At 34.7% G+C, this 25187-nt stretch overlaps 2 protein-coding genes across 2 annotated transcripts in view; one reads left to right on the top strand and one right to left on the bottom strand.

Moving 5' to 3' along the window:
* Positions 1 to 25187, bottom strand: part of LOC118189558 (bone morphogenetic protein 1-like) — a 1084318-nt gene that overhangs the window by 163556 nt on the left and 895575 nt on the right. Inside the window, exons 5-6 of the mRNA XM_085821451.1 lie at positions 22460 to 22640; positions 14374 to 14582 (exon numbers count right to left, since the gene is read on the bottom strand). Coding sequence (XP_085677577.1) covers positions 14374 to 14582; positions 22460 to 22640 — 390 coding nt within the window. The remainder of the gene's footprint in view (positions 1 to 14373; positions 14583 to 22459; positions 22641 to 25187) is intronic.
* On the top strand, positions 3505 to 6775 carry LOC118189559 (uncharacterized). Its single transcript, XM_035360176.2, has one exon. The coding sequence runs from the start codon at positions 3555 to 3557 to the stop codon at positions 5151 to 5153; it is 1599 nt and encodes a 532-aa protein (XP_035216067.1). The 5' UTR covers positions 3505 to 3554; the 3' UTR covers positions 5154 to 6775.

Genomic DNA, 25187 nt, shown 5'->3' with positions numbered 1-25187 from the left:
AATCGAACTAATTAAATTTCTGAAATGTGCTTAAATGCCCTCTCGTGTCTACTGTTTTCAGTGCAATCAGCGTCGGTTAATAGCGCAAGATATATAGGCAGTCGCCTACGGTGCAGATAAGTTGTACTTGCAAATGGCAATCAACTAGCGGTGCATTTCACTTTCAGTTACCAATCTGTTAAATTTATTTTGTGACATAACTAGATACTAATCGCCTAGGGTGGCGACGGTGTTGCAGTCAGATTGGAACGTCATTCCTTTCTGCAGTTTAGCCATTAGTCCCTGCTAAGACTGATATGTTCCATGGAAGTACTGATGTCTATTTGAGTCTACTGTTCTTAATGATTCATATTTTCAACGGACCTTTCCTGTTCTTAGTGTACCATTTTCAGTGTCTCTTCACAGGGAAAAGAGTTTGATTCAAAATCTCATCAAGAAGAACCTTCAATTCCCTAATCGAAACGAGCAAGGAAAACTGGAATTGGAACTAAAACAAATAATTGCGATTTCGATATCCAGAGAACGTGCACCTATATAAGTCGCCTTCGAGATGGGAATCGTATATAAACGCGAATACTTTAAGGGGGATGATAGCCAGATACATTTCAGATAAGTTTCTGAATTTATAACAGTTGACATTTTTTTTCATCATCGTAGCGTTAAATACAGCTGCATTGATTTAGAACTATTCTTATGTTCAATCGATAAATTCACTTGTTTTGTAATAGGGAGACCGGAAAGTAATGTCGTTTCTGCGCATGTCGACAACAACGTGCTAAGGGCAGAAGTGGAAGCAAATTCATGTCAAACACTCTTAACCAACCTTGGTCGACCATCCAAAAACATTTAAAGCAGAACGGAAAAATAAGCAAAGCAGGTGTTCGAGTCCCGCATAATCTGTCCAAAGAAAACTAAACCAACCGATCCATCACAGGCAACGTATTGCTTCAACGGCACCATACAGAACCATTTTTTGATCATTTGATTACTGGAGACGAAAAATGGGTCCTATATGATCATCCAAAACGCAAAAGGCAGTTTTAAAAGAGGGTTACAAGGAGGTTACATCCCAAAAAGGCGCTTCTGGGTGTTTGGTGGAGTATTCGCAGAATTGTTCATTTTGAATTGCTGAAACCTGGACAAACTTTTAATGCAGACCTTTATTGTGAACAATTGGATGGAGTGAATCAATCTTTAACCGAAAAATATCAATTGTCAACAAAAAGGCGTCATTCTGCAACACGACAATGCAAGACCGCACTGTGCAAGACGAACACTGGACAAAAATAATGAATTGGGGTGGAAGGTACTGCCATACTCACCCACCATACTCGGCCGATATCGCAGCATTGACTTTCCATTTATTCGGATCCCTACACCATTTTCTTAGTGGCAAAAAATTTGAAAATATGGGATGATGCCCAAGATGTTCTCTTCGATGTACTCAAAAACCAATTGATTTTTATCGGTCCGGGATTGAAAATCTGCACATTAGATGGCAAAAGGTTGTTGATAACGAGGGTGATAATATTATTGATTAAAAATAAAAACTTTTTTAAGATGTATTCGTTTAAACTTAATGTCAGAAAGCGACATTACTTTCCGGTCCCCCTATTATTAAGGATACAGAATGTTTTACTCTTTGTAAATTTTTCTGCATTATTTTGAAGCGATGGTTTGTTGTTTGTTTGCTGCCGGGTCCATATTTCATGGATTTGGTTTAATTAATTATGACGAAGCACACTAGAACTACCTGCCTTTAAGTGAAAAAAAATTTGCTGCATCATAGTTCCTTTTCTCCGTTACATCCAACAGATTTAGGCTGACAAATCATTGTTCGTTCGAAGTAAAAAAAAAACTTCGTCGCCTAACACAATGGATTTTCAAAATCTGGCAAGGAATGACAATTAACTATTTATTTCATTAGAGTGTAATTGCAAAATTATATAACAATGAACTAATTCGCTGAATAAAATCGGATTAAAATTTCGTTATTCGTCATTAGGAGAAATATCTATTTGAAAATCCTTGCATTAAAACTAGCAGTAAATCCTTACATTAAAACTAGTATTAGTATTAAAATCCTTAACTATATCCTTAACTAATAATAACTAGTATTAAAATCCTTACATTAAAACTAGTATTAAAATAACTGCTAGTTTATACTTGCAGTAATCCTTACTGCAAGTATAAACTAGCAGTTATTTTAATATACTTTACTACATTAGCTACTGTTACAAAATTCATTTTTTCATTCCTTTAAGATAACTAGATGTAACAAAGCCGTTTCTTATAAATAACACAGAAACGACGATGGGATGAAACCTTTTTGTTGAAAAAGACCGTTTCAAATCCAACTAGCTGAATCTCAGTAATTGGAGCATCTAGGATTACAACCCATTTCTGTAATCCCCAACTATAGGCTAGTCGTTAGTCATTTTATTTCTCAAGCCGAATATGTATTTATTCTGTTGTGCTGTGATTTATGTCACTTGTCTAACACATCAGAACAAGCCTCAGAATCAACATCAGAACAAGCCCCAAAAATTCCTCGTGGCATAGAGTGCAAGATTGCGCCTGTAATTGGCAAGAGCCTTGACCATTATACGAATGACAGTACGACTTCGCTCAGTTCCCCCCCAATTTGATGGAGAGCACCCCGGAGGGGCGGAGGGGATGGGCTTGAGGGTGTCCTCTTCCCCTACTACCAACCTCTAGAGAACTTTCAGCTCACCACATATTTAGAGTACTCCTATGCCGCACGGACATTATACATTTACGAACATCCATGTCTTCTCCGCGATTCGAACTTGGGCCCTTCCATACCGCCGTTGGCTCACCTAACCACTATACCGTCTGGGCGGCTTGCATCGTTATCTTATGCTTTTGAAAGAAACATTTATCGTAAGAAGAATGTGTCAGAATTGAGATAATCAAAAACCTTTTTATTCGAATTTGTATGAATCAATTTGATTTCATATTAGACGTAAAAGCTTAATTTGCTTTGCGCAGTTATTTATTGAAACAATGATTTTCATAAGAAAAACTAGAATTTATCTTCGATGTTACGTTTTATGTAGAAATGCTACTCATTTTATGTTTTGAGCAAAATAATTCAACAAACATTTTATAACCTAGAGAAAGTTGAGACACGTTTGAAAGAAAATAACTGTAAAGAATCCCTTCGGAAACGCAATGCAGCCTATTCAAACTGTAATAAATCAGCAGCCAAAACACAATAGAACATCACTCAGTCCCGATGTCAAACAGGCGAGAATTGTCTACCCGGTGATCGAAAGGATGGAAGAAAACTGAAGAAAAAAATTTCAATTTACTAATCTATATGCTTGACAGATATTTCCTCTTGAGAACGCCCATGACATGGAATTTCACCCACCCTTAAAAGAATCACCATTCCAGAACAAGTTTAAGACGAAGGAATGAGCAGAAAACAAAGAATGCATACATTATGTCGTTGTATATAAAGACAAAGACAATCATTGCGTTGCTCACATATATTAGAGCAGAAGGGACACACAAAGAAGCTCTACATCATGAAATTAGTGAAGCTTCTTATTACTTTTGTTGCCCTTTTTGGAAATACTTTCTGTGTTGATGAGGAATTTGAAACTGCTACTCAATCGTCCACAGCAACATTTTCAGATGACAGAGATATTACAAGATCACCAATTAGATTAACTTTTTATGAAAACCAAAATGAAAGTTCTCAGCAAGCTCAGAAAGGACTACCTCTTCACCCCTTAGCATATTCCAATGAGTGGAAGCCCATGCTAATGCCAATTCCGTTGTCATCATTCCGCGTTAAAACGAGTGATCCAAATTCTGAAAATGAGAGACCTGGTTTTCAGCCTACTCCCTTGCAACGGACAAGCAGTCAAATTAAAAATCTGACTGAAAGCATGGACCAGTACCCTGTACCTTCAGATGACATCAGAGTGCCATTAAGTACTGCATTTTTACCGTTTCCTCCTCTGTTCTTCCCTCGACCTATGCCGTCTGATCAGTTAAGTGGAATGAGTGATATTACAGCCCAAAACACACAGGAAATTAAAAATGAATCATCGTCTTTCCCTTGGCCTTTCTTCTATGGGCCAAACGCAGCTCGCCCTGATATTGCTTCTGATAACTTCCCATTCATACCCCGAAGTTTTCCGATTCCAGCATTCTTTTTACCAAACGTTCTTAGAAATAAAGACCAGGAAAATTCTTTAATAAAGTCAGAATTTCCAAGAGCTCCTTTCATTTATCCACCACCTCTATCAGTAGGTGATGATAGAAATTATCTTGTAAGCCAAGGTGTTAACCCTTTTGTTGGATCACCTTTCATGACCATAGTTCCAGCATCTTCTGAGGGCAAAAGTATCTTGCCAAAGGACAATATTCGAGAAGAAGGGTCCATTTCTTTACCTGAAGATGAATTATCCAGCGAAGACCCAATTTCTTCAGAACCTATTGCATCTGAATCAGTACCACCAGAAATGCCCATTCGTCCGCTACCAGTTTTTCCTTTAGGTGTTCTGCCACCTTCATATATGCCACCATTTGCTTTTCCACCTCAGGTTTTTTCTCCTCCTGTTCTACCCGAAGTTCCACCAGCTATACAGACATTTCCGGATACTCCATTACCTGCCGGTGAGTTATCTAAGCCAAACGCTTTCCCATTAGAAATTCTACCAGAAGAGACTTTACCACCAAGAGTTTTACCTGCTAACGTCGAACAGGCAGAAAATGTACCGCTGGAAATAGTTTCTCAGGATAAGAACGTAGAAGAGGATATTATAAATTCAGCAAGGATTCCTTACGAATTTGGATATGAGATGAATGATGGAAATGGCACAGACCAACATAGACAAGAAATTGCTGATGAAACTGGGGCTGTGAAAGGAAGTTACGGATACAAAGATCCACTGGGAGTTTACCGCCTTGTCAATTATTTCGCCGATCAGAATGGATTTAGAGCATTTATTCAAACCAATGAACCTGGAGTTGCTAATCCGGGAAGCGCTGATGTTGTTGTGATGGCTGAAGTACCGCCTCCTCGAGCTCTTGCAGAAGGATTTAAACAGCCTGAACTGATACCAGTGGAAATTCCAGACTCAGATTTAATAGCAGAAGGAAGCGTAACTAAATAATAGGTGTTCCCAAGAGTAAAATTTGAAATGTTTTAATGCTGAGTACGTTAATGATTTCAGTTTCGTGTTTTGTGATTTAATACAGACTCCTTCATTGTAATCAAAATAACAGAGGATTAGATTTCAAAATATTGCTCAAGAGTGTGACGTTACTGGAATTCGACATTCTGTAAATTATATTGAGGTAACATGTTCTATATAATTTTTTGTTACACTAAGAAAAACTTTACTAACGTTCTTTACTAATGAAATGAATTTTAAGTTTTGTTAATGAAGAAATCGTAAATGTTTATGTAAAAAAGCAAAATGCATATTTATGAATGCATTATGTTTACGAACTTTGATGAAAGTGTGGTAATTTTAAGTATAACACCAAGTATATACTATATATATTTTTTATATTATATAGAAAAGCGTGAAGTTTGTATAAATTGTATTTAATTAATTAAAGGAAACCCTTATATTATTTCGCCCTATATATGCCTTACATATACATAGATAAATACATAAGCCTTATATATATATATATATATAAGTCATCATATGTAAGGTATATATATATATATGTATAATACTCATCTGCTGAATCAGAAAATAAAATTCTGATCCTTGTTAAAATAAATTATTAATGAGTATTATTTTAACTTCATTTATAAAATTAAATTATGCTTCAATCTAAAGGTGATTGAAATATTTATACATTAAATGGATTAAATCTACTTATTTAGTATTATAAAAAGCAATCCAGTATTGTTAAAAGTTAATGCAAATTTTGGACTCGAACAGCTTAAATTTTCTCAGTAAATATTATTTATGTTTGAATTTTACACAGACAACAAGCAGCTGTATTTAGGTAATATACGGAATTTCTATTTCCAACGGCACGTACCTCTACGTTATAATGAAATAATGTGCCAATAGATGTCAGCACAAGTAAAAAGAAAGGTAAGCTAAGTTTACATTTCTGATAAGAGATGGCAGCACTAGTCAAGTATTGGTATTGCTGAAAAGTGGAAGCAAGCATAGCGAATACCATGAAATAAAAAACGTGTGTGCTTCAAAATTAGTAAAATTAAAAACAAATTGTAAGAATTAAATGCCACTTTAATTTAATAAATAAACAAATTTTTAATAAATAGACAAATTTAATCTTCTGTCGGATTAAAATTGCATGGAAATTATACTAAGCACCATTTGTTTTTTCTCCTAGCAAAAATTAGATAATTGAGTATTTAATGTAGAAGAGGTTGTCATTTGCGGACTTTATATTTACGAATTTATTAGTAGCAGATCTATAAAAAACTATGATATCTTTGATAAGTTGTTTTCTGGGTGTATATAAAGTTTCATCATCTGTTTGCGGGCTACGTAATTGGATAAACATTCGGATATTTTAAGATGGGAATTTGTAATTTATAAAAATTGTGATCGTGTTTGTGTCATTGTAAAGTGTAACTGTGTTTTGTTTGTGTTATGAAGTTTATTTACTTTAAATTAGAGTAAAACTGATACTTCAAAGAGCATTTTTAATTGAATGATGTAAACAAAGTTATGCAAATGATAACAAGAAACATTATTGCAATGATTATAATTAAAACAAATAAAATATTCAAAATATCAAAGAGCTTTTTATTTTTTTCTTACGTTTAAAGGGAAACTTTGTGTTTACTTATTGATTTTAATGTTGAAGAGTTCTCAAATTAAGGGGTATTATGTAATTTGTACCCAATAAGTTTCTGAATTTTATTTGTTTTTAAATTGTTATAAAAAGTTATGGAATTTGTATTCTAAATTCTAAATAGTAGGTGTCTTCAAGAATAAAATTTGAAATGCTGAGTACACTAATCATTTTAGTAACGCGTTTTATGATTTAATACAAACTCCTTCACTGTAATCAAAACAGCAGAGGATAAAATTTCAAAATATTGCTCAAGAATGTGACGTTGTGGCCTTGGCTACTAATGTTTAAAATTAATTTATGATTAGGAAACAGCATGAGTTATAAACAAATAGCTAAGTTTATCGCATTTTATTTTCCAGCTATCGAAATACGAGGCTACTAGCAACGTTTGGAAACCAAAACCAAGCAATCATGAATCAGAACTAGTTGCCATTCAGCATAAAGAAATTTAAATATAAATATGAACTACTTGTTGCCATTCAGCATAAAAGAAATATAAATATGAATATTAAAAAACTATTAAAGTTAATTTTATAAAATAATTAAACACATTAACAAATGTAGGAAATAAAAAATAATTATTTCTCATGCAATAACTAGGCCACTACAACGTAACTGGAATTCAGTATTCTTTAAATTATATTGAGGTAACATGTTCTATATAATATTTTTGCTATACTAAGAAATACTTTGCTAATATTGAATATTTCTTAAAACAAAAGCACTATGCTTTTCAAGTAATTTACTGTAAGAAAGTTTAATTGCAGTCTGCAAAACTTTAGAATGATTAATTCTGTTTTTATTTTAATTTTTTCGGTTTTGAATCAAGTAGAGAATGTATTGCTACTTCTAAAAAATTGCTTTATGCATTTTTAAAGAAGTGATAAAATGAGAAAGGAAAATCATTGAAATATAAAATCTTGCTTTAATTATTATAACTGTTTATTTAACATTAAAGCAGATGAGCATTCAGCAGATGAGTTACATAAAGCTACTAAGGTTAGTTTAAAATGACTAAGCCAAAGTATACACGGATCATCTGCCTAAGGATGGAGATGCCTTCAAAGGAAGCTTTGCACACGGGAAACAACCTTACTTTCGTGCTGTAAATGAGGGAACTCCAGAAAATGTTTATGCCTGCGTCACATGCGATGTTATATGCCAGTCTAGGTTTATATATATATATATATATATGTCTAGGTTTATATAACCTAAACCTATTGTCCAGTCTAGGTTTACTCTCGTCGAACAAACAGAAGACAGTTATAAACGGCACAAAACTCTGTTCTGCGTGAAATTACCCACCCTCGCTGGTAGTGCGAAACAATGTTATCCATGAATAGTTGAATATTTTATCGTCCAACTCTGAACATTCTATTACCACTTGGACAGAAAACTCCATGTTTAAATGGAAAATGTCTCCTCTGAAATCTGAATCTATAATTACAATAGTGTGATCAACAAAAAAAGACCTATGACAATTTTAAACCTCAGCATTGTGATGGGAAATCAAAAAGTATTATCCCTGAAAGTATTATATTGTATTTACATTAATATAGTATTTGTATTTATTATATCCATTGCTTAAAAAGGTTATTACTTACTGGCACTGGGTGATTAGTATTTATTAAACTCAAATGACGAAACAGTCCTAGTGGGACTCGGCCTGCCGTAACCTTTTTCTGCTTTCTTGACCTTTGGGCCCAGGAATGCATCAGCATATGCCCTGGGCAAGTGGTTAGCATGTCCCAGGTGCCCCGGTGTTTAGTTCTCAAGCGAGCTTCGCACCCGTTTTATCGACCCACTTAAGGAATGAAAGGCCGAGTAAACCTTGCCCAGTCCTGGGATCGAACCCCGGATCTGTGATGCAGCTGCGCGACTCGCTAGCCACTTCGCCACTGGGAGGTAACGTTCAGGCATCACACATGGCTACAGTCCTTACTAGACCCCCGGGCGTTGACTCAGGCGAAAGCCTGGGAAGTACTGGTTAGGATCTGTACCTAGGCAGACTGAACCACGGGGGTATTTAATTTGACTTCACAGGACTAGAACCCGAGTATTGTACTCGGGTTGGTTCAGGCTTGGCAGGGACCGTACTGGTACTGTCGTGTCTGTTCCTTCGGCTGTGGTGGAGCTATATCGGAGATCGTCGACTAAGTTCCCGGGGTTTGATCCCATTCAGTTCTCGCGGGGGGGACTGACAGAGTGGACAGTGCACCCACAAACAATGGAATTTTTGCCGATGGAGTGGTGCTTGGAGGCAAGGTGACAGAGTTTTTAATTTTCCAATGCTTTGTAAAAGCCAGGCGGGGACTGCGAAAGTTGCACCCGCGACGACGAGGTCCCACGGACGACGGATATTCCAAACTCTGTATGGGTCCTCTAGAATATGGACCTGTGTCGGAGGTCCTTCGTCTGGTATGTCAGTCCTTGCTAGACGGGACTTTTCTGAGAAACGAGATTCTAGTAGCACTGATTTAACGGGAGGCTTGCTAGAAAAATAGAGCCCCGCCTGATACGAAGTCCCGCCTAGCTACGGAAACAATGTTGCGGCTAGGCGGGATTTTTTCAAACCTCACCGAAAATGTCTCGGCTGGACCTCAGTCCCGGGTAGAAACAACCCAATCAGACGTAAGGTCTGCTCCTGAAGCCTTACATGATCCCAATCTGAGCGATAATCGATTAGTGTTTGGCGTTCAAGTCTTTGTAGTAAGTGAAGATGGGAACCTGTCTACGTGGTGGGATTTTGCGGGTTCTGAGAATTGTCCCTTTCGACGTCAAGTCCCGCGTAGCCGAAACATAATGTGATTGGGACATGCACCAGTTATGCACCAGCTCTGCAGATTTCGTTTTCCCCTACCCTCAGTTTTAAAAAAAAAATATTTATAATTAATCATCACTTAAAATAATTGATTTAGGTCATTTACAGAATTTAATTCTTAACTTTCAATTTAATTCGATAAGGGGTAGGGTCTCGCACCCAGACATCCTTGCATTTCACACCGGTACACATGTGGAAAATGTCTATGCAGCTAGTTTGTTCTCAGATTTCAAGTCAGGTCGAGTTATTAGTTGTCAATGGTTTTAGTTACCCGGGTATGCGTGGTCCGAATGACAAAAATAGAAGCAATCAGGAAGCGCAAAAAAATTAATTTTCCTAACTAGTATAATTAATAATTTAATGGTACTCTTAACTTTGTATGAGAGAGTCATCTTATTAAATACATTAATTTTTGCATTGACTTAAATCTTAAGTTTAGGATTAATTAAAACAAAATGTTTGACAACACTGAATAATGTGAAATTTTACAGGAAGTAGCAGACTAGGTTTTAGTGAGCTAATAATTCAGCTTATTAAAGAACACAAAAATGAAAATTATATTTTTATTGGCAGTCATGTATTATTTTACTTATAATGTCTTGTAATAAATATACATATACATATATAATTTATTTTTCTAGTACGTGTTAAAAAAGTGCAGTTTCAAACTGTTGGCGAAAGAAATAAGGCTCACAAAACTTATCACCTTCATATGGTATTCTCGGTTTTTTTTTAACTCAAACGGATGTTAGACCCAAAAGGCTATTATTAAGTCTCAAAACAGCATTTTGCGTCGTTTCATTTTCTTCGTATTTTCACTTTTTAGACTGTTGCCACTAAATATCGCCATGTATTATATTTAAACAAACTAAATAATGAAGAATCTGAATGAATGCATGCATGTTTTTGCACTGTGAAAAAAAACAACGGTACCTAGAGGCATCAAATTTTGAATACCTTCCCAATCGAACTTGGGCACTTAGATGTTCGAATTTTGAATTTGTTTTATTATCAATTTCATATTTTGTAAAGAATTTATAAGTTTTCGATCAAGAAACACAGCGATTTCAAAGCGAGCGATAGCAACACTGTACAAAAAAAAAAAAAAAAAAAAAAGTTTTTATCTACAGCGCGCAAGACTGTGTGTCGGAAATTCTAAAAATATACTATTTTGCTGTTTTTAAATATTTTGTGATATTGCTGTTGAATTAAATTTTACGTGGTTTGAGTGCGAATCACATGATATTTAATAAATAAAATAACACACAAAATGTTAAAACGCCCTTTTGGGCTTAATGTAAAATCTGAAAGCTTTCAGGTTTTTTTAGTCCAAAGGGGCTTTGTCCCTGAAGTACCATTGTTTTGGTTTTGCGACTTTGCATTGAATCACTATAAATGTCCGCTTTACTTTTGAAACTGTTGCCACCAAATGTTAGAGTCCTGCATTATATTTGAAGAAATTAAATAATGAAAAATCTGCATGAATGTATGTCTATATCTCGCATTGTGATAAAACAACGGTACATAGAGCCATCGAATTTTGAATGACGTAATTTTCCTACGAATATGGGCATGTGGAAGACCAAATTTCAAATTTGGAATTTGTTTTATTATCGATTTAATATTTTGTAAACCTTTAACGAATTCTTGAGTAACAAACTCAACGATTTGAGAGCGAGCAACAGCAAAAAATCTACCGAAAAAAAAAAAAAAAAAAAAAAAAAGAAGCAAACAATTTTTTTTTTTTCTCCATCGCGCGGAACTGTGTATCGGAAATTCTAATAATAGGCTCATTTTAAAATTATTTTGTGCGAAGAACATGATATTTAATAAATAAAGGTAACACACAAAACGTTAAAAAACGCCCCTTTGGACGAAATTTAAAATCTGTAACCTTTCAGACTGTTTTTCTTTTAATTTTTTTTTTATTTGCAAGCAAAGTTTAACATTGAGTATTTAGCATATCGTTATTACCTCCTAAATTTAATTTTTGAGGACAAACGTAGATAGCCTGACTCCGTCAAGGCAGATATTCTTAACATACATATTCTCATATTTCAATCATCCGAATGGTCTTAAATCCCTACACAACGGTTTTTTTCCTCCTAAATATTTAAGGCAAAAATTCACTGCAAAATTAGTTTACATAAGCAAAACTTAAAACATATAAGATAAGCAAACACGAAAATCAAGAACTTCTTTTATAAATTTTACCTTTTATTTTAAAATGAAAATAACACATCTATATCCTGTTTCTTTAATTCTAACTAATGTTTAGCCGTGTTTTGCGGATACCGCTTCATTTAAAAAATTAATTTACTAATTAAAAGTCATATGTCCATCCAGCTCTCAAACAGTCGGTTAATGCTATTGTGTCAATTACGTTTGCTCATTCTGCATCTGTCAGATATCTAAAACATTTTTATTTTTACATTGAAAATAACATCAATCCTCTTAGCATGTTATATTCAGCCTAGTTTCTAATTTATTATTCGCAAAATATTATTACTAACTTCTGTCCATTTTTAACACTATTTATTTTAAGCATTTTTTTTTTTTTTTTCTTTTTTATTCGGGATACTGCAATATTTCGATACATAGTATTGTCTTTCGAAAACTTCTTTAAATTCACTGAAACCGTACTGGAATAGGATTATCAATAATTCGCAATCGCATTTAACGTACTAGTGGAAAAAAGAGCTTCATGTCTGTCATTTTGAAAGCAAAGGTAAAAAATAGTACATTAAACAAAAGACACAAAGAATGATGCTAACTGAAAGCTGCGACTTTTGCGTCGAAGATATAAATGGACTGTGAACGCAGAGGTAACATCAAGTGTCTGCAGCGGAATGTCGTCAAGTTCTTAAACGCAAAACGATTATATTTGCAAACAACACAATTCATAAGCAGAAAAACTCAAACTGTGTTCCCAATAAAACTATAAAATGTTTTAGATTTCTTATGCGGTATGAAGCTATAAATTATTTTCTTCCTCCAGTATGTCTTCGTTGTGTAACGGTTAACACGCTCGGCACGTATTGGAGAGACCCAGGCTCGAGTCACGGCGAGAGCACTGCATATTTTTCATGCCTCCTGCTTCAGAAAAATTCTATTGTCTCTAGAGTGACTCTCTAATTAAAAAGTAACGGTGGATAATGATTCTTCACCACCAGGAATTGGTGATTAGGACACCTAAGTTCCATTCGCCCTTTAAAAGGGGAAGTATGTAAGATATTTTCTCCCTCCTTTCCGCATACTTTCGTGTTGTAACGGTAGCACACTCAACGCGTATTCGAGAGGTCCAGGTTCGAGTCCTGGCGAGGACATTATTTATTCTTCATGTGTCATGCTTCAAAAAATCCTAATGACACTAGATGGCACCCCTCCGAACTAAAAACAATTGCGGTGGATGATGATTCTTCACCACTAGGATTTGGAGATTGGGTCACCTAAACCCCAGTAGTCCTTTAACTCTTTCGCATCGAAGTCGCCCCAAACGCCCGAATATTCAGACATCGGCTGGACGTCCGAAACGCCTGAATAATTTCCTACCCAGTGCTTTCCCCCATCACGTTACTGCATTACTCATTGCTTTCAGGTGTTGTTAAATCACATGTCAATCATTCTTTTGAAGCTACTAAAAGTAGCTTCCTTGTTTCCTTTGTTCCTTCCTTTCCTTTCCTTTGTTTACTGTCAGTGTTTAGCTTTTGATGCCCGAAGTTGCAATCCCGTCCCAAGGGGGAACTTCACACAGTGTCAAAGCGTCGAAGAAAGAAGTTCTCGCTTTACTTAAGTAATGCTATTGTTAGCGCTGTAGTATTCATCTTGTCATGGGGGAAGGAAAAGCATTCCAGGAGAAATTCTTAGATACGGGCGTTTTCGATGTTTGGGGAATTGAGATTTTTCCCTCTCAGGATGCGAAAGAGTTAACAGGGGGAGTATATAATGCATTTTCTCCATTCTTCAATATGGATTCGTGGTGTAACGGCTAGCAAACTCGGCGCGTATTCGAGAAATCCAGGTTCGAGTCCTGGCGAGGACAATGCACATTCTTCACGTCTCCTGCTTCAAAAAATCCTAATGACTCTTCAAAGTACCTTAGGAACCGTATTCCAGTATAAAGATACCAGTATCTTGACACAAAATGATATTATTCAGAAAGGTAGGTAACTCTGCATAAATGTACGTGCATCTTTATGAAGGTCGGGTTTATAACTTCCTTTAGAAAGCAGCCTTCATGAAGATGCAGCCACGTTTATGCTGAAGCACCCTATGTAAACAGGGTTTTATTCTGCTATTGTAATTCAGGAAGGCAAATGGAAATTCTACTTGCACAGCCAAAATGATGTTCTCACCTTTATGAAAATTGCCTTTTTCAAAGTTAGCAATAGATTTGTTATGGCTGTCAACAACTTTATATGGTTCCTCTTCTTTCGAATAACGGTGGGCGGCTTGGACAAGATTACCACCAGCTTTAAGGATAAGGCACCTTTGTGGAAACTTCACGCCTAAAGCATAGATAGCGTAAACGTAGCCTCATATGTATTAGGAAAAAAAGTTTTTAAAATCATTTTATTCAGATATCCTTTTTATAGCGAAGAGCTACGAGATCGGAAGCACAATACCTCAAGCCATGTTGCCGAGCATATCTTATCTATCAACATCCATTCTAAAAAAGTAAACATAACGTAAGAATAGAGAGGAAATTGGAGACTCACTTAAGAACCGGTAGGTTCCGCTGAATCCGGTGCTGTTTGTTCTCCTCCAATCAGTATGGAACTCGAAAATAAGTGTTGGACCGGAAGAGTAATGTGTCTGTTCAATGTCCATTATCTTACCACATAATATGGAATTATATGGAGTCTTCTCATTCACTGACGGCTCGTCCAGGTGAAGGAAAAGCTTGACGAAATCACCAAATACACATCTGAAAAGAAAGATTAAAATGTATAGTAAGAGTAATACATTAATTGTGATAAACAGGGACAGGGAAAAGTGGACGAGAACTTCGTCAGTGACTTTAACAGGTGTTGCTCCGCCGCACTACTGTACCCCGCTGGGCTTTTAGTTGGCCCGCATTGGATGCTAGCCTACCAAAACATTTACATAGTAATTTTACATTAATACTAGACTTACGTACTGAATATACATTTAATTGTGATAAACAACAGAACTCTTCCTAACAGCCTTATTATAATAAGCAGTCTCAGCGTTACGGCCTTAGTCTCAGTTACGGCTTAGTCTCAGTTACGGTCGGAAAATTCCGTATAGAAGGCTGCCTTCTATATTCATTATACATGAAAATTTCAGCAAGCTTTTAACGTATCTGATTTCGGTTTGAATGCATATTGGAAGAAAGGAATCAGGGTACAAAATGAGAGAGTCTTAGTTTAATTAAAATCAAGAAAATACTACTTATTCATGACATTTTGAGGAACTTTGAAATTTTAGGGCTAAACTCGTGAAAATTACAGTGAAACCTCGAGACACGAGATTAATTTGTTCCAGCATTGAGCTTCTGTTATGTATTAATCGTTCTTTTTTTTTTTTTTTTTTTTTTTTTTTTTTTTTAAGCTTAAGTTGTTTTGCTTATTTCAGTTTTGATTTGTAATTGAAGTTCTATTTTTTTTTTTTTTTTTTTTTTTTTTTTTTGCTGTTTAAAGTTGGTTGTAAGTTTAAATTGTAACATTTGTAATCTTAATTTTTGGTTAGGTTGCTTTAAAGTTCCGAGTTGAAGTTGTTTAATTTTAATTTGAGTTTAAGGACTTAAGACTTTTTGTTTTTGTTCTAGTTGTTTTGACCCTTAAGGTTGTTTAACTTTTAAAATTAATTTTTTTAATTTTAAAACTTTGCTGTTGCACTTTTGTGTGTTCATTTTTTTTTCCTTAACTTTGAGTAATTGAATTTGTACCCCACTTTCTTTTAACGTTAAGCGAATACATACTTTCTGACTGGCGGTAGAAGAAAAATAATTTGATTCTATTTGTATTTCTTTTGGATAAATTGTGTTTAGTCTCAATTGGTGGCTGAGGAAACAATTATTACAGTGCTGACATTTTTATTATGAATTATAATGTTGTGTAATTAGTAGCTTCATTTTTTTTTTAATTTCCTAAAGTCATTTTGTATTAACTTAGTTCAGAGATTTTCACCCCTTGCCCTCTTTCCTTCAGCGGAAATTCTTATCAGCAATTGTACTGCACCCCAAATTTCCTTTCTGCTAAGCGTTCCACCATGTGTGGGGGGCGAAGTGCTTGATAGTTTTACCATGTGGTTTTCACGAAAAGAGGACCCTGTTTTGCTGGACCAGGCTAGCAGGGTGATGTTCTACAGCATACTTATGGTGGGGGAAAATATACGTTGAGACAGAAGATCTGCATTAGCGACTGGGACCCTGGAGCGAGGCTAGTTTCTTCCCCCCTGTTTCCGCCTGCAGTTATGATGACACATTGTTGTGGCCTTGGAGGTTGAACGATGGAATGGCGAGAAACGGCTCCTTTTGGTAGCCGGGAAACCCCTCCCCGTGAAGATCCAGAGTGTGGGTTGCCTTTTTTTGGCTTCCTGCTAGTCACCATCTACGCCAAGTTTTCAAAAAACGCGCCAGTTACTAAAACGGCTGCGCGGTGTTTTTTTCGGGAGACGGGGACAGTGACGGACACGACAGAAGGGAGACGGAAAAAAGAAATTTTAGGAGAACATGAAAGATGTCAACTTGAGCGAACAGCTCGGAGGTGAGTCTCATTGTAGACGTAGCAACGTAAATTAACCAGCACCGAAGAGAGGCTGCAACATCTATATTTTCATCCTAAAATTTACGCTGTCTTGATGGCCTGTGGAGGGAAGACCTGTGACTTACACACACAGTTACCTACCTCATAACCCAGAATGAACTTCTGCTCTAGTTGTTTCACAGATATGGTGCACATTTGTAATTATTAAGTATGAATTTATGTTGTTTTATATAACACTTCTACAGCAAGTTTCTCCTATCTAGAAACAAACTTATATTTTGAAATCGAAGCTAATTTTAATACTCATCAAAGAAAAGTATAGATAATAAAAAAAGAAAACACCTTGGTAGGGAAAAGTGTAAGTTTAACATTACTTACTTCTGCAAGGAAATTTACTTCTTACTGGTTACAAAAACGCACTTTAAACTAACTTTAATATTTTTATTTATTTCTAAAAAATAGAAATAAAAGAAAATAAGGAACGGAAATCGCTACTTTTCTCCCATCCAAAGGTTTCCCTGTCTTCCTTTTCTACACCAGATAATTCTTGAAGAATCCGAACAAAATCAGCTGGTTGCACATATATTTTTGCCATCTAAACAGATATAAAATTTGCAGAGCCAAATGTATTCAAATTAAAATAATACACGGGAGTTAATAACACAAAATATTTGAGAAAAAAATATTTTCCGAATTTTAAAACACGACCACGCGCGTGTCGTAACTTTTATGAAAAAAGTTGCCACGTAGCACAAAAGCCCAGTTAAAAAAAAAAAGTCAAATGACTTCCTGTTGGCACATTCCATGATGTGAGGAAGGGTAGAAAGGAGAAATAGAAATGACCTTCAGACGTCTCAGCTTCGATATGCGACAAATGTACATTAAAAACTGAATTTGTCGTAAATTTTGCGCATGCGCGCGTGCTGGATGGTTGAAACTAAATAAGTCCAGAATGAGAAATTTATGCTTACAACTCAGCCAACCACTTCTGGCAAGATAAATAAAATACAGTAAGTCAAAAGTAATATTTAAATTCAAATAAACTAGTAACCAAAAGCTACACAGAACAATTAACGCAAAGTTGGCTCAAAAACCTAATCTACGTGGATATGAACTATCGGCAATTATAATGCAAGGCCGGAAACTACAAATCTTACCTTATCTAGCAATCCTAATAGCGTGGCCTGGAAAGGCAGAACACGCTTTGTCTTACCATCCAAAATCCTAACCTTAAATGAACACAAAATAATTCGTATTCCGGAGGCTAAACGGAAAGGAAAAGTGACAGTAAGGATTCAAAACATAAAATAGCACATTAAGGAGAATAAAGGAACCTCGCAATACTTAATTAGAAATGCTTTTTTCCCATCCTCGGAGACAACGTTGAAGTATCCTTTAAAGAATTTTATTGTTTTATGAAAAAATAGAAAAAAGCAAGATATTTTATTGACAGATCGCATTAAAAATATAAACTAACAAAAATTATAAGAAAGGAGGAAGAATAATAGAAAATGATCTTTTTGACTTGATCTTAAATGCTTGTCATCATACATTTCGAGGGTACAAATAAAAGGATAATAGCTTTAGACACATAAGCGTTTTAAAATAAATCCATTCAATAAGAAAAAAAGGTCTACACTGAAGATTACAACACCCTGGGGAATGTTAACAACCAATTTTAAAGAAATAGTTATCCTATTCTTTGTTAATTGCTGAATTTTTCGTACTCGACATTGCGTTTAAATTCCTTAGGCAGTAAATCCGAATTACAATTTTAAAATAGCTTCATTCAGCCTGGAAAGATCAACTTCTTTTCTCGAGCTCCTTACATAAAAACTTAAGCAAGTTTTTTCTACGCGACTGAAGATAATTTGTATAGCCCTCGATTGATGATAATTCTATTCCAAGCATTTCTGCCCCCCCCCCAAGCTTATTCGAAATAATGACTGTTTTAAGATGTGAAGAATTTTAAAATGTTTCTGAAGTTCTCAGTTTTGTATTGGTTCCATTGTTGGTTAAAGCTCGAAATTCCAAAAATGTTAAAGAGGGTCAACGTTAAGTTACATGCTATTCTTTTTTATTCGATTAAATGTATCGATTAAATTTTGAACTGGAGACTGTTAAATGACATTAATTTTTATAAACAATGACTGTTTTTTAAAGTCAGGCATTTGTAATAAATAGTTGGAAGAGTTGTTCCTATTTCGATGCACCTTACGAGTTGATACTGGGAGTGCTACGAAATGCCCATTTCCTGACTAATGGTCCGTACGGTTTTGAAAGGCTTACCTCACAAGATGCCTCTTCTTTGGCATTATTCATGTGAGGGCGTTGAGACCCTGAAGGCCGTTCAGTATGACCCTCGGCAATCCATTGATTCCATATTCGCATGACAGTGGCTGGACATCAACCATTGCGACCGGCGATATCACTGAACGATAATCTACACTTTCGATCTTGTCTATATTGAATTTTGAAACGTGCTGGTAAGCATTCCCTCATCTTATTCGAGGCATAGCACAAAATTCTGAGCAAATTCCAACCTTATGAAGCACTTCTCGAATGAGAAATCAACTACACAACTTTACTTTTATGCAGTGCTTCAGATGTCATGTCTCCTTCTTGCGTCGTTTAAATGCACTGAAATATTCACCATTTGCATTTCCCAACTTCCTCTTCCTTACATTCTCAGATCATTCCTTCTTGGTGTTCCAATTTTAATGACCAGCGGTGTATTACACGATAATCATTGCTACCAAACGAAATACAAACTAATGCATTAGTTCGACTGACGTTTAATCAAATGTAAAACAATCAGTCATACAAAGGCGAGATAGATCATGCCAGGATCAGTACAGTTAGCAACTCTTGAAACTTCTTCAGCGAACTGCCCTTCCCAACCACTTGAGGGTCCGTCAGATAAAGGTACAGACACTTTAGCAGGTAGTAACTGCTTGCTGGTTCCAAAGTTGAAAAGCATTATCTTTACAGTATGCAGTGTGATGTTTGCTTAACATATTCTGGTCTCTTATGACTTTAATAAGTGACGTATGATTGTAATTTGTGTCGTATATGATAATGGACCAAAATGGCGGTTGACGAACCTAAAGGATGTCATATAGCGCATGAAATTGGCTATGCTGGAGATCGTTCGCAAGAAAATACAACGACACGCGCAGAATCCAAGCGGACACATTTAGCAGTGTACTTCAAGCAAGCACTCACCGTCGTGTTATGTGTCCGACAGTTACTGGCCACTACTCTTATTTTTAAAGCATCTATTATTTAACGGATATATATCTCCTAACGGCGAGTTCCAATTATTAACGAAACTCTGATGTAGCCTCGAATTTCGTCCGAGATATATTTCTCATTCAATTAGTTCAGTTCTCACTTCACGGACAAGGCAAAAATATGTAAACACTCTTAATGAAAGCGTCTTAATGAAAAGTTGCAAAATATAGAGAAACATAAAACAAAAATCACAGTTAAAAACAGCTAAAAAACAATTTCTGCAATAAAAATTAGTTTGTATGCAAAAACAAGCAATTCAGCCAGTAGCTAGGAAGACACAATTTTCCGTGCAAAAAACTGAAAGTTTACGTTTGGTTTCACTTGGCAAAAAGACACTGAAGTTGGTGCAAAAACCGATTTAATTCGCTGTTGTCCAAGCAGCTTCACATGTAAACAAATAGCGGCTTCTTTAGGCTTAGTACCACTTCAACAAATTTTAAATTGTTGGCAATTCTACAAATGTCGCATGAAGATTAATTAAAGGCATAATAACCTTAATCGGAAGATAAGAACAATATAATTCAATCACATTTAAAGCAAAAAATGCACGCTCACCGAACCGGGTAACAGAGTGATATATATGTCATGTTTTAAAACTGAACCAACAGCTTCTTTAGATGCATCTACAAATACATGACAACTAATTTTAGTCGACAGGATAATTCACAACAGATCATCTTTCTGTAGATAAGATATTTATTCAATTATAATTAAATATTATAAATATATATGCACATTGGTTTTTTAAAAGAAATGCAGTAGGCATCTGAGAAGCCAAGCAGCACGTTTTTCGCAGAGCAGCAGTTAGAGAAGGAAAAAATGACGTAATTAACTCGCCAGCGGTATTTATACCAAAGTAGATGCAATTCTAGAAATAAGCTATGATTGGGTAACTTTAGTGTTGGTTACCCTTTTAAAGTTTGTTATATAACATAGAAAGATCTCGAATTTCGGAAAAGAGATGAATTTAGGGGAGAACACCAAATTTAGAATAGTTAATTTTGAGGTCGCCAATCATTCCCAAAACGGCAATCATATTTTGTTATATGTTACATATATATATTTTGATGCGGACGATTACAACCAAAAAGGAGGTACACAACTACGTGTCATAGCAGTACCAAATTCAAAATTTCAACGTTCTGAGGCTACTCTTTTTTGAATTGTGTTCCTTATTACTTCACTTCGTACAAAGAAGTAATAAGGAACATATTTTTCACAACAATTTTATGTAGGAAATAGTCCATTATGTTTATTTTATGGATCATTTTAACAATCCTTAAAACTCCAAAATTTCAAGGCTTTTCTGTTCCAGCATACAAGTCTACTTTTGCGTATTATGGATTTTAGCTTTTTCCTGGGAACTAGGATATATAAGTCCCACGAGTTCTCTCTTTTAAACGAGGCTTAACGAATTTTGGTCCCCTAGTGGAGATTTAAATTTGTTGCTTATATGGATTAGGAATGGGCAGAACTTTGTTATCTTGTTTCCAGGTTTCCGCCTGCTTGAATTCTTAACTAAATACCTCCAGTATACAAAATGGAACCTCTATAGCCCAGGGAAGAAGATTTAGTCATGCATTAGTAAGACTTTAAAATTCAAATTTATATAAGTTTCCAGTAGATTTATTTAGCTAGCAGATTTGTACATTTAGTTTGATTTATTAGCTATTATTTATGTAAACAGTGAAAAGTCCATAATCCGGAATGATCTATAATCCGGACCTCAAAGCTACAAACTTTCTGCGAATGTGCATAATACCTTTACGCCTGCGCATATGCATTTACGCATGTGCGTTTAATGTATAACGAACGGTATAAGCTAAGCTAAAATTATCTAATTATCTATTTCAGTTAATGCAGCAGATTGCCTTAATCTTCGAATTGGATCCGGCTTATTATTTTTTGCAAACTGTTAGAACAATTTTATAAAAGTAAGCTTGAACTTTCGATTATGTCAAAAAGAATTTCCGATTCTGAAGCTGCCAAAGGATCTACAAAGCGAAAGCATGTTTCAATGTCCATCAAACGCTGCAAAAACTGGATAAAGGCATATCCTTTGTTTCTCTAACCATTCCGAAATCTGTTTCTCAAATTCATGCTGCTCTTGCGGGGGTGAGGGGGAAACGTCGTGGCGCGTAATGAGCTGGAAATTGACCTGTCAGCACTATCCTTATCTTCAGGGTAGATTTTTTTATTTTATTCGCTTATAATTCTCTTACTAAATGTAGTATTTCATCTCGATGTACTCCGCCTTTGATATAATTTAAATCAAATTCCTCGTCATTATAAATATCACGAATACACATCAAATAGTTTTTGGTTGCAATTTTCTAATTTCGACTATGCGTAATGTATGCTTTACGCATGCGCGCGTTGAAAGAAATGTTTAATAAAGTAAACAAATAAATATTAAGCTCTTTTTGTTGTAAATTTTGATACTCTTTAGATCATAATTGCTCTTTATTTCATAAATTACGGTTTCATATTTTTAATTTTATAATTTCTGCATGCCATCTTACCAGATTTAAACTGATGATCTATAATCCGGAAAAACCGATAATCCGGAATCCTCGAAGTCCCGACGAGTCCGGATTAAAGACTTTTGACTGTACTTGATTTATTAACTTTTGAGATACTACTGTGTTTCAGCATCATAGTACTTCAAAGCGTCATTAACATTTTTGATTTAGTAACAAAATCATATTCATAAACATAGGCATGAATCTATTGTCGATCATAATATTTTTCATTTATTTCTGAAACTAAAATTACTTACTCTAGGTTCGTTTTTTGCAGATCAAACTCGTCGAAACTGATCTCGACCATTTCGTCTTCCCCTCCAGTGAAAGTATAAAGAAGACAATCAATGTTGTCCTCGTACGGCACGGGCCAGTTAGGGGACGTGAAAATGCCAAACTCCTTGGAGTATGTGTTGTCAAACACGACGCACTCGCAACCTGAAAACAAACAATGGAAAGAATGCTGTCAACATATTGTCACCAAAAAGCAATGAAGCGTTACATAAATTAAAAATACATTTATTAAATTCCAGAAAAAAATTTTAAAATCTTTACATATGTAGAGAGATATAAATACAATATTTAATATATTGTTACATAATTAAGACACAATAACACGCGAACAAATACTAATTTAGAAGTCAAACAACAATGGTGGTTCGGTAAAACCATCGAAACTAGTCCTCTGAAAATTTGAAAATATATCGCTGATTTTTGTTGTCTAACTTCTGAATTAATATTGTTACATTTCTATGATTATTTGATTTTTATTAATTATGAGTTTCAATTTCTGGTCTTTGTGAAATATTACTAGTTCTAATTTCTTACTTTATATCTTTAATGATAATTTTTCTGCAGCTTAAAGCGCGAAAATAACTAAACAAGTTTGTGTTTTGTTCTTAAAAGAATTGTTTTGCAATCATGGAATACAATGAGAAGATATTAGCGCTTATACTATTTTAGTAGTTTTACAAATTTTAGAACTAGAAATTACATCACAAAGACAAGGGTTAAAGTTTTCTTCCGTAAACTTTACTATAATTTAGGCTAGCAACCTAATTACTTTTAAAATATTGCTCGTAAAAGAAATATTGAAATTAAGAAATGTCAGAGTTCTAACTGATTAACATTTGTAATTTTATTGTTGCATTTCTATGATTATTTGAAATTTATTAATTATGAATTCCAATTTCTGGTCTTTGTGAAATATTAGTTCTAATTACTTACTTCATGTCTTTAATTTTATATATATGTATGTATAAATAAAATATAATATATATATGTGATGTACCAGCTTTAGTCGTAGCTTAAATTATCATGCGATAAGTTAAAAAAAAAAAAAAAAAAAAAAAAAACAGGAACTATTTATTATTATTCAGGAGAAATAGCAGTTACAAAATCATATATCCGGAGTAAATAAAAAGAATTACAAATAACTTTTTGTATGAACTTTACTGCATCGTGATATTTAAGAAAAAGCCCCAGATATTCCTTTGCGAATCCTTTTATAGCCTCTGGAAAGGCGGAGCTTCAAAGAAATGACGTCAGCCTCGTCAGTCAATCCCATTTGCTTTAAATATTTCCAGAACATTCTATAACTGTACGTGTAGAAAAGGCGGGAAAAACAACTTGACTACGGGGCTGTGGATTTAATTCCACGTACTTTCAAATAAAAGAACATCGTCATTAAAAATGAAAAGAACATACAGTTAGAATTACAAGTGTATTCTTGACTATGGAATTTTACTGCTACAAATATTCCCCCCAACTGAAAAGGCTTGAAGCCGGGCGCCTCGATCACAAGACATTCCAAATAGAAAAAATATTTTAAATAATTGCTTAATTTGTTTAAAGATCTCGCATCCAGAATTCGAGTTACAATAATATTAATCTTAAATAGACATTCTCACTATAACACAGTCAATAATAATATCAATATATAAATTGTAAATAATATATCTTAATATATTGACATTTATAAAAAATAAAGGAAAATAACATTATGCATGTTTTATTGGGAAAACATTTCTCGAGAACAGTTTCTTTCTGGATCCAGGTCTTTAGAGATTGCTGCAAAACATTAGAGCAGTTCGTATTTTACAAATTTTTCATTTCCAGTTCGCCGTGGCTTTAATATTAAAAATTTCTATTTGAGGTGAGATATTCCTCTATTTTTTTCTTCATATCATTGACAATTGCAATACTTGACTAATTTCTTAAGGGATCTCATACACCTTAAACCCCTCATGATCTTCGAATATGTGACTATTGCAAGATTTGGGATATTTTATTTATTTTAAAAGCAATCACTTCCAACGTTTTAAAGCTGACTACATGATATAGCTGCTTTGGAAACTAGTAACCAGAAAGTTTGCGTTGCCACAAATATTTTTGTAATTTAACCCTTTTTGTGACGAAATATTTCGCCATATTTCCACCTTGCGCGCATGATATTTTAAAAATGGCTAATGGTACATACTTGAAATTTGATGGAATTCTTTATATGGGCAGTATTTTCTAACTGAGCCAACAATCTGATGAATATTTTAATACTGAAAAATTTTATGGACGAAAACATTACAATTTTTTTAATAAAATACATTTTATAAACTCAACTCAAAATAAAATAAAAATTTAACATGAAATTTTTAGAATTTTAGGTTCACGGTAGTTTCCAGATGTTATAAAAGCTATATATTAAATATGGAATTAAATTATGAAGGAGAATATTTTAAACTGTGCGCGCAAGTTGGAAATATGACGAAAAATGTTGTCACAAAGCGGAATAAATTATAAAAATATTTGTGGCAACACAAACTTTCTGATTACTATTTCAGAAAGCAGCTATATTATGTAGTCAGCTGCAAAAGGTTGGTAGTAATTGCTTTTAAAATAAATATGTTATCCTAATTCTTGCAACAGTCACCTATTTGAACATCTTATGAGTTTTAAGGTGTGTGAGTCCCCTTAACATTTCCTTTTGAT

Source organism: Stegodyphus dumicola, chromosome 7 (genome assembly GCF_044657685.1).
Source record: "Stegodyphus dumicola isolate Sdum_Otavi_A_Nest chromosome 7, ASM4465768v1".
NCBI classification, from domain to species: Eukaryota; Metazoa; Arthropoda; class Arachnida; order Araneae; family Eresidae; genus Stegodyphus; species Stegodyphus dumicola.
The sequence above is the reverse complement of the archived record's forward strand: the minus strand, read 5'-3'. Positions and strand labels throughout refer to the sequence as shown.